The sequence below is a fragment of the Cibotium barometz genome, chromosome 2, assembly GCF_041138505.1.
Source record: "Cibotium barometz isolate CiBa-2024 chromosome 2, ASM4113850v1, whole genome shotgun sequence".
In the NCBI taxonomy this organism is placed as follows: domain Eukaryota; kingdom Viridiplantae; phylum Streptophyta; class Polypodiopsida; order Cyatheales; family Cibotiaceae; genus Cibotium; species Cibotium barometz.
The window spans coordinates 69,797,619-69,808,696 of record NC_141047.1 but is presented as its reverse complement, the minus strand read 5'-3'; the positions used below and the strand labels follow the sequence as shown (position 1 = coordinate 69,808,696).

The window sequence follows — 11,078 nt, the reverse complement described above, 5'->3', positions numbered from 1 at the left end:
CCGTTGCACTATTATTTGGACATTGAGTTTTGGTAGCGTAATGATGGTATTGTTATGCTACAAAAAGCAAACATGGAAATATGTAAAGTGACTAAAGTCAGATGGAGGGGGAGAGTACTTCTCCAATGAGTTCTCTGAATTTTTGAAGAAGAATATGCCGCATAGCTATTGGGCTAAGGCTGTTTCTACAGCAGTTTACATCATGAACAGGACTCCAACTGCAGCCATACATGATGTAACTCCAGAGGAGAGGTTTACTAGTGGCAGAAAACCTGATTTATCTCATCTGAAAGTCTTTGGATGCATTGCATATGTGCATGTGCCAGATGAACTGATGGATCCAAAAGCTGAAAAATGTGTGTTTATTGGGTATTCCCTTGAGCAAAAGGGATACAGATGTTATAACCCTGCTACACGTGAGTTAAGGGTAAGCAGGGATGTTTTTGATTAGATGAGCAGCTGGTTTGCTCTGAAAAAGAAGCTATTGTTGGGGCTAGTATGAGTGGAAATGTGGTTGCACAGAATGCAAGTCAGCAATCACAGTCTTTGAGTGGATCAGGAGAGTCCTCATCTAGTGGTTCAGTTGATAGACCATGGAATGGCAGGCTGCGTCATAGTATCAGTCCTGCAAATGTGATTAGTACATCACATAAAGGTAAAGAGAAAGTGATTGAGCCCCTTAGTATGCCTGACATTTCTTCAAGGCATTCTCATGTTGATGGAGAGTCTAGTGGCTCAAAGATGAGCCTTGATGAGAATCTTGGGATACCAACTATGAGAACACCTAGTGTAAAGAAGGCTACATGAAAGCCATGAATGCAAAGCTACGAAGATCTGGGAGGTGAAGAATCCTGGGCAGAGGTTTACCTATGATGGTTATGTGGCACATCACTATGCATACATGGCAAAAGTTGTACAAGTTGTAGAGCCCACATGCATTGATGAGGCTGTTGGAAATGTGTGTTGGGAGAAAGCTATGGATGAGGAGATGGATGCACTATATGGAAATGAGACTTGGGATTTAGTGCAATTTCCTAAAGGCAAGAAAGCCATTGGATGCAAGTGGGTGTACAAAGTAAAACATAACAGTGATGGAAGCATAAGCAGGTACAAGGCTAGATTGGTAGCCAAAGGATATGCGCAGACATGTGGCATTGATTATGAGGAAACTTTCAGCCCAGTTGCCAAGATGGCAACAGTGAGAGTTATGATAGTAGTGGCTGCATCAAAGCAATGGTCTTCACATCAGATGGATGTAAAGAATGCATTCTTGCATGGGGATTTGCAGAAAGAGGTGTATATGTTGCAGCCACCTGGTTATGAGGATGTGAGTCACCACGAGCATGTTTACAGGTTGAAGAAAGCCTTGTATGGCTTAAAACAAGCACCAAGAGCATAGTCTGACAAGATTTCTGAATATCTTGTCGCTATTAGCTTTCATGTAGCTAATGTAGATTTGTCGCTGTATGTGAGACACAGTGATAGAGGGGTTGTGCTTGTTGTCGTCATCTATGTAGATAACCTGATCATTACAGGGGACCATGATGCAAAGATCTTTGATGTAAAGATCTTGCTTAGACAGAAGTTTGAGATGAAGGATCTGGGGGAGCTCAGATGTTTCTTGGGCATTGAGGTGATTAGGTCACCACGTGGTATTGGATTACTGCAGAGACAGTATGGCTTGGACATGTTGTCCAAGTATGGTCACCACGTCACCACGTGGTATTGGATTACTGCAGAGACAGTATGGCTTGGACATGTTGTCCAAGTATGGTATAACAGGCTGTAAGCCTATCTCAGTGCCATTGGATAAGAATAGCAAGTTGAGTGCAGATTCAGGAGAGATTTTGGAGGATCCTACTATGTTTAGGCACATAGTAGAAAGCTTGATCTACATGACGATCACCAGGCCAGATTTGAGCTATGCTATTGGGTTGGTGAGTCAGTTTATGTAGGTTCCTCGAAAGCCGCATTTGGATGCATTGAGATGCATACTGAGGCATGTGAGGTCTACGTTGCATTGTGGACTATTTTATGAAACTGGGACACTGAGATGTGTACATGGGTACACAGATGCTAATTGGGCTGATAGTATCTCAGATAGAAGATCTACTAGTGGCTTCATGTTTTCTTTGGGGAGTGCTGCTGTGACTTGGAGCAGCAAGAAGCAGCCTACGGTTGCTCTATCCAGTACCAGAGGCCGACTACAGAGGTGCTGCTATGGCAACATGTGAGGTAGCTTGGTTGAGAAAGCTACTTGCAGATTTGGGTCTATCAGTGGATAAACAAGTTATCATTTTCTGTGACAACATTAGCAGTATATAGTTGGCCAAGAACCTAGTTTTTCATGCTCGCACGAAGCATATAGAGGTCCACTACCATTTTGTCAGAGAGAAGGTTTTGGTAGGAGACGTTGACCTTGTTTATGACAGCACACAGGATCAAGTCGCTGACATCTTCACCAAAGCATTGGATACAGAGAAGCTTCGCAAATTCATGTTTCGCTTGGTGTACATGAGATGGAGTTGAGCTCGAGGGGGAGTGTTGAGATATCGAGCTCATCTAGTGAGGCGGTTCTGCAATTTTTGATAATACCCAAGCAAGTAATCATGCAACCTGCAAAGTGCTAAGTGCTCTTTGATGTAACCAAGGTGGCTGCTAATAAGGTCGCAACAATGGAGACCGTATTAAAGAAATGTAGAGTATAGTGAGTATAAATTTTACTCGTAAGATGTAGAGATCGATGTCGTTGAAGTAAAGCCCGTAGATGCTTTTTCGTGGATCTGCACTTCCGTCTGTCAAGCTTATCCTCAACAATGGATAACATCCGAAATACAGCAGTCTTCCATTTCTAATAATACCCAAGCAAGTAATCACGCAACCTGCAAAGTGCTAAGTACTCTTTGATGCAACCAAGGTGGCTGCTAATAAGGTCGATGACAATGGAGACCGTATGAAAGGAATGCATAATATAGTGAGTAGAAATTTTACTCGTAAGATGTAGAGATCGATGTCGCTAAAGTGAAGTCCGTACATGATTTCTCGTGTATCTGCACACGTGTCTGTAGATCTGACAAAACTACTCTAAAATCCGATGAAGAATGGTGCAAATACAATCCCGAAGATGTCTGAAAAAAATCGAAAACCGTACGCATGACCCCCAAAATGCACCTAAAACGAAAATCTAACCACATTACTGTAGTACAAAGTACTGCATACTTCACAGTCCTCTTTCTTCTCCAAAAAGGGCTACTTGATCTGATTCAAGAAGACAAGCGACTCGAGATGAAAGATAAGCAACAACACAGGGACGAGGAACGTATACTCTGATATCAAATGTTAAAAATAGGATTGCAAGAATGCACTCTCTCTCACACACACAGAGTAGAGAAACTCAAGAGAGCACACAATGAGATGATAGATAATGAATATGTACTGTACAAAGAAGATGAATATACCCTAAGATGAGTATATAGTAATACGGGAAAAAAAAAACCTCCTAAAGAGAAAAAAAGCATCCCAACTGGTCCTAATGTGTTCACACACATCACTACCATATATGGCTACAAGAAAACTAGTCACTTACATATATGTCATTTTTTATAATAAGCAATACGCAATCATTTCCTCGTAATAGTTTACTTGTGAGGTCTTCTTCCCTCTCCTTACTTTCTTGTATGCTTTTGAATCTTGCTTGCTTGATGAATGTGTTAGTATATACTCAATGCACGCCTCTCAGTATGTACCTCACATCTATGTTTGGTGCACATTTATAAAGGCCCCCATTATGAGGAGAATCCATTGGTGCACGTGTCTTTGGTGGAAACCCTAGCTTAGACATCGATAGGGTGACCATCGATGGGGCTAGGAGATGGCCAAGGATTCGAGCATTAGCTGGGGCTCGGTGATTGCCGCGTTTCAAGGGCGGTGATGACCATGTCTATGCCACATAACCACCCGCACGGTGTATACGCACCTACACCAAACCACCTACAGCACTATCTATGGACATAGTTGTCACAAGCTAAGGCATCCGATCTTGTTCCATACCTCTTTTCCAACTATGTCCACACCATTGTTCTTCTCTTTTTCCCACAGCCCTACTAATACCAACTCTCACTGCTGCTCTCATAGACCTTGATATTTGCCAATTCTACTTGCAAAGTTTGCAACTTTGAGAGGTTCAAAGCTTCCTCAGCACAACTAAAACAGCTGCACATGCTGATGTGAATTGCAAGAGAACACCTCTGCACATGTTCCAAGATGGATAAATACATAATGCAATGCATAATTAGTACTTGGATTCTATACAAGTACCAATTATGCCGACATCAATTGCAAGAAAACACCTCTGCACATGTTCCAAGGTGGATAAATACATAATGCAATGCATAATTAGTACTTGGATAAATACATAATGCAATGCATAATTAGTACTTGGAATCTATACAATTTTATGGAGGATCATCTCAATGAGAGACATCCTGTGCTCTGATACCACTGTAGGAGCAGAGGGTCGGATACACAAGTGGAACACGCCGCCAACCTGAGGCCTGAGGCTTCCCCACCTCTCATCCCATTCGACCACATATAAAATGGGGGATACCTAGAACGTGTGTAAGCCTTTGCCTTATATGTCCCCTTAGGATCCTTTTTTATTAGGCATGTGGGAGATTGTCTAGCTGACGTGGCAGCACAAGGCGATGTCCATTCCAACAAAAACAAGAGGAAACGATGATATCTTGACCTTCACGAAGCTTGCCCTTTGTCGATCTTCTTCCTACTGACTGCTGTAGGTTGCCATTTGAAGGAACTCCAACAACCATGGGAAGGTCAAGCATCTACTGCACACAGCTACTACCCAGTGCATCCAGAGGGTTTTGCAACCTGGCAATGAAAGTCTACAGAATTAATATAGTGGGCTTCTGGCAAAGACAACAAGCACATCTCGTTGGTGGAACAACCAGGCCATGCTTTTCTAGCCCACTTCATGATGGGACAGTTTCACCTAACTGAGTGTCTGAAGCTCATGAGAAGCAGGGAAGGAGAAGGAATACGAGGTGTAGAGTGGAGGGAAGTTTTCATGAAACCTACACGTGAGTGGTTGAACTGCAAGTTCTGTAAGTGAGAGGTAGTAGTCTTCTTTTCGGTGTTCACTGCAGAATTTCAGGAGGTAAAAAATAGTGTAACATAGTCTTTGTGGGACATGGATACTTTTCCGACTTAGAAGCTTCTGTGAAACTGGGAGTCCTTGAGGGACACAGCTCTTAGTTCCTTCTAGGCAGCCTTTCCCCGCATCCTGTTAAACACCATTTGTGCTTCTTCCCCCATGCCAGCTGCAGCATATATGTTTGACAGTGCCACATATGGTTCAGCATTGTGTGAATCCAATCGAAAGAGGTGCTTTGCAGCCCGTTCTCCTCGCTCTACATCAACTTGGTTTCTACAGGCACCAAGCAAGGTCGTCCATGACACAACAGTTGGATCCTGTGGCATGTTAGCTATCAAAGCTTCTGCCTCATCCAGCCTTCCTGCCCTCCCAAACAGGTCAATCATACAATTATAAAGGTCCAGGCTAGGTGAGATGCCAGTCTTATGATGCATATAATCAAAAAAATATTTTACCTCATCCACTAGACCAGCATGACTACATGCAGAAATGATGCTGACAAAAGTGGCCCTGTTTGGCGTCAGTCCTTCCTCTAGCATTTGATTGAAGAGATGAAGGGCACCCTTGCCATGTCCATGCTGAGCATTTGCTGCAATGATGGCAGTCCATGAGACAATGTTCCGCATAGACATGGTGAAAAACACAGTCTCCGCATCTTTTAGGTTGCCACATTTGGCGTACATGTTCACAAGGGCAGTTTCCACCTTATTATCACATGCAAGGCTGCTGCCAATTACACCAGCATGGATCTGATGGCCCTTGGATAAGGTTGTTTGGCTACAGCATGCATCGAGGATGCTCACAAAAGTTAAATTGTTGGGCAACAACCCTTCCTGCTGCATCTGGTCAAATAACTGGAAGGTCTTCCCTCCATGACCACTCTGAGTAAACCCACACATCAAAGCATTCCATGAAGCCACACTTCTGTCAAGCTTTTCAATGAACAAAATCCATGCCTCATTGAGGCCACCGCATTTACAATACATGCAGATAAGAGCAGTCTCTACGACAACATCAAGCTCGTTTGTTACAGCCACAAGGCGTGCATGCATTTGCTTACCTTGTGCTAGGGATTCTTGGCTAAAAAATGCACAGAGAATGCTTGCAAGTGTGACTTTATCAGGAATTACTCCTTCCTCTTGCATTTGGTTGAACAGCATTGAGGCATCATTGCTCTGCCCACCCTGAACATATGCTGAGATCATAGCACTCCAGGACACTGTGTCCTTTTCAGGCAATTCATTAAACACTCTCTGTGCACATGGTATGCTGCCACACTTGCTGTACATGTTTACAAAGGCCGTTCCAAGAACTACATCTGACTCATACTCTGATCCAAAAATGCAACTGTGGATCCGCTTGCCTTGAGCAAACGCTGCCTCACTGGCACATGCATCAAGGATGAAAAGAAACGTGACATCATTTGGCATCACTCCCTCATGAAGCATTTGCTGATACAGCTGAAGTACGTCCCGGTCATGAGCATTCTCATGATACCCTGAGATCATAACATTCCAAGAAACCACAGTCCGTTCATAAATTCTTTCAAAGAGTCTATGTGCTTCATCCAACCTACCACACTTGTTATACATGTTCATGATGCTAAGAGCAGCATCAAGCTCAAAATTATTTTCTATGATGCAGGTATGCAACCAATTCCCCTCATCAAAGGCTGCCTGGCCAGCACACGCATCAAGGATGGCAACGTAGGTGAATTTGTTGGGAACCACACCATTCTGATGCATTTCTTCTGTTATTTGAAGAGCTCTGTCCAGCTTCCCCTCCCTAACAAATGCTAGTATCATGGTATTCCAAGAAGCAATGTTTCGGTTTGGCACTGCATTGAACGACTCCCATGCACATCCCAGGTTGCCACATTTGCTATACATGTTCACAACAGCCGTCCCAACTTCCATATCAGAACCTGCTGCAGTCCCCTTGATATTGGCCTGTATCCACTTGTCATCCAGTGCCACTCCCTGGTTAGCACATGCATCAAGAATACTGATGAAAGTGATGGTATCAGGCATCACATCTCGATGCTGCATCTCTTCAAACAGTTGAAGAGCTTGCTTAATATGCCCATGCTGTGCATATACTGTGATCATAGCATTCCAAGACACCACATCATGCTCTATCATCGTGTCAAATGTCCTTCGTGCATCCTCCACACTATCGCACTTGCCATACATGCCCACAAGAGCTGTCCCCACCGAAAGGTGGGCACTGAATTCATTGTGCACACAGCCAACATGCAGCCTCTTTCCTTCAGCTAAAGCTTCTTTAGTGGTGCAAGCAGAGAGAGTGTTAAGAAAGGTAACCCTCTCTGGAAGCACCGACCGCTGCTGCATTTGATTGAAAAGCTGCAAGGCATCCATGCCTTGTCCAGATTGATCAAATGCTGCAATCATGGCATTACAAGCCACCGCATCCTGCTCTGATAGTTTATCAAAGAATGTCTGAGCATCCTCTAGGCTGCCACATTTGGCATACATATTCATAAAGGCTGTACCGATCACCGTATCTAGCTCCAAACTGCTCCCTGCACTGCATGCATGAAGCAACCTACCTATGCCAAGAGTTTCATGGCTTGCACATACAGAGAGAACTCCTACCAAAATGAATCTGTCTGGAAGTACCCCTTCCGACAGCATTTGTTCATAGAGCTGGAGAGCTTCCATAGCTAGCCGATTTGCTGCATATGATCTGATAAGAAAATTCCAACCAAAGTTATCCCTATGGGGCAATAATGCAAAAACTGCAGATGCCTCATGCAGGGCTCCGCAGTTACCGTACATCTGTACGAGCAGGTTGCCCAAAAGGGCGTTTTGGTCAAGCCCATTCTGGATGATGTGGGCATGAACGCACATGCCATCCATAAGGCCCTTTGCCGCACCACAGGAACGCAAGACGGAAGCATATTGTGATGGATTAACCCCAAATACAGGCCAATCAGGTCTTGCTTGAAAGCTCTTTCTAGTTTGCTGGCTCCAGCCCTTTTCAAGGGCAATGATTATCGACCTTAATCTGGGCGTTAAGCTCAGATTAAGACCCCAAATCAATGTTACCAGATAGGGTTTGTGGGGGAGCAGTATACCATGCGTGCCAAAGTCGAGCTCGTTTAACACATGCTTGCTTGCTCTCCAAAGCCCAGATTTCTGGCAGCGTTGCCTTGCGTCGGGACGTGTGTCTGACCCCAAACCAAATACGAAGTGCCTGGCTGTGTGCTGAGCTCTCATCTCTCAGCATCGTTTCTGGTTCTTCCCGGCTGCGTGCTTTCATGGTGAGGACGACTCAAGACTTGGGGGTAGACTGTAGACCCTTCTAAAAAGGCGATCATTGTAATTGAATAAAATAGAGGAGCCTTAAGTAACAGAGCCTTGGAATGTAGCCTGGAATGTAGCCACGTGGTTTCTACACCACGATATGCAGGTACCCATTGCTCTCCCCAAACCTATGCTAAAGCTCTTTCTTCTTTTTCAACCTGCATACTATAGACTCTTCTCCTTTTATATCAAAACCAGGAGGCTGCAGCAATACATACACCTCCTCATTACATACACCTCCTCATGTAAATCAAGTCTTAATGTCCAACTGATGTACATTTCACCCACGATGTGCTACCAAAGCAATGAGACACCTAATGGTAGTCATACGAGATGTGGGTGCAAAGGTCTCATCATAATCAATGCCCTTTTGCTGGGCATACCCCTTTGCAACAAGTCTTCAGCTCGTTCTTCTTCTCCTAAACCTGCCATGTGTAATTCTTCTTCTCTCGAACCTGCCACGTGTAAGGCATGGGAATAGTGAAAATGAAGAATAGATCTAGATGACAAGCGATATAAAATAGTCAAAGCCTTTATATCAAGTTTTTTAAATTTTTCACTTTAGCCTGTCGTGCATAAGGGACTTCTAGTCTCCACAATCTTGGATGGTGGTGTTGGTGTTAGCATAATCAATAAGGATTGTTGGGAAGCCTAGGGTAGCCCACCACTCATAGGCACACCAAGTCTCATGGTCAAGCTTGCCGATGGGAACACAACCAAACCCATGTTTTAAAAGATTGGGGGAGGAGAGGCAGAGCTAGACCACTTGCCAATGTGAACATGCTAAGTATGTGAGCTGGCAAGATAAGTATATCATAACTCAGTTGCACTAGGTAAGTGTAGTCCAGCTGTAGAATCACTGGAGAATACTCATCGTGTCAGCACTTCCAAACACACTAGTGGTGTAAAGGTGAAATGGTCAACCAGGTGCATCATAAGTGTCAGCTCATGTTGAGCTTAACATCTCAGCACTCCCTCTCAAGCTCAACTCCATCTCTAAGACTCCAACCATAGTGTGGAATTTGTGAAGCTTCTCTACTCCTAAGGCCTTGGTGAAAGTGTCAGCTACTTGCTCCGTTGTGCTGATGTGATACACGAGAATGCACCTCTATATGTTTGTTCCATGCACGAAACACTCGGTTCTTGGGCCAATTATATGCTACTAAGGTTGTCGCCAATAGATGACATTGTGCCTGTCCACATATACAATCCCAAATCTCCAAGTAGCTTACGTAACCAAGTTACCTCACATACTGCCATCTCGTAGCACCCCTGTACTATGCCTCTGTACTCAACAAGGCCATTGTTGACTTCTTCTTGTTACTCCACGTGATAGCACCACTCCCAAAGGAAAACATAAACTCACTAGTACATCTTCTATCCAAAATGCTACCTGCCCAATATCAGTGTATCCATACACCTGCAACAACTCTATACCAGTTTCATAGAAGAGGCCATAATCCACTATTGACCTCACGTAACATAGTGTGTGCCTCACATTATCCAAATATGGCTTTCAAGGAACCTACATAAACTAGCTCTCCAACCCAACTATGTAGTTTATGTCTGGCTTGGTATGATCATTATGTAGATCAAGCTACCCACTATCTTCCTATAGGTAGTGGCATTATCCAATATCTCACTTGTATTTGCACTTAGCTTGCCATTCTAATCCAACAATAAAAAAATTGGCTTACAACTATCACCCAAATCCTTCATGTCCGCGACTTCTTCTTGAGGAGACCCTTTACATTCTCAACTTCCTCGTCATTGTCACCCCTAACAATCAAGTCATCCACATAGATGGTGATAAAAACAATCCCCTTATCACTCTTTCACACATAGAGTGAATGATTAGCATCTGCCATATGAAAGCCAATGGTGATAAGATACCATGCAATCTTATGATGCCATGCTCTTGATGCATGCTTCAAGCCATACAAGGCTTTACGTAGCCTGCACACATAATCTGGGTGGCTCAAATCCTCATAATCACATGGCTGGTCCAAATATAGTTCTTCTTGTAACTCACCATGCAAAAACACATTTTTTACATCCATTTGATGCAAAACCCAACCTTTTGATGCAGCTATCTATGTAGTAACCTTTTGATGCAGCTATCTATAATGTAGTAACTATCTATGTAGTAATCTTTTGATGCAGCTATCTATGTAGTAACTACTCTCATAGTTATTGCCATCTTGGCAATAAGGCTGAATATCTCCTCATAATCAATGCCATAGGTCTAAGCATAACCTTTGGTATACAATCGTGCCTTGTCCTGCTAATGCTTCCATCTGAGGTATGCTTCACTTTGTAGACCCCCTTACATCCAATAGCTTTTTTACCCTCAAGAAAAGGCATCGATTCCCATGTCTTATTTTGCATGAATGCAATCATTTCTTCATCCATGGCTTTCTCCCAATGTACATGCCCAATACCATTCTCAAGCTAAGTGGGCTCAAACTCTTGCATAACCTTTTCCATGTACACATAATGTTGAGCTACATAACCATCATACATCAATCTCTGAACAGGGCAAGGTGTCCTGATAGTAGCTAGAATCCCAAACTCCTCATCAT

The 11,078-nt window shown here is 43.5% G+C and overlaps 1 protein-coding gene across 1 annotated transcript; it reads right to left on the bottom strand.

Annotated features, from left to right (window-relative positions):
• Positions 1 to 4,335: 4,335 nt before the first annotated feature.
• On the bottom strand, positions 4,336 to 8,692 carry LOC147641411 (pentatricopeptide repeat-containing protein At5g27110-like). The gene has a single exon (XM_086821150.1). It carries the CDS (start codon positions 8,407 to 8,409, stop codon positions 5,278 to 5,280), a length of 3,132 nt encoding a protein of 1,043 aa, XP_086677276.1. The 5' UTR covers positions 8,410 to 8,692; the 3' UTR covers positions 4,336 to 5,277.
• Between the last annotated feature and the right edge of the window lie 2,386 nt (positions 8,693 to 11,078).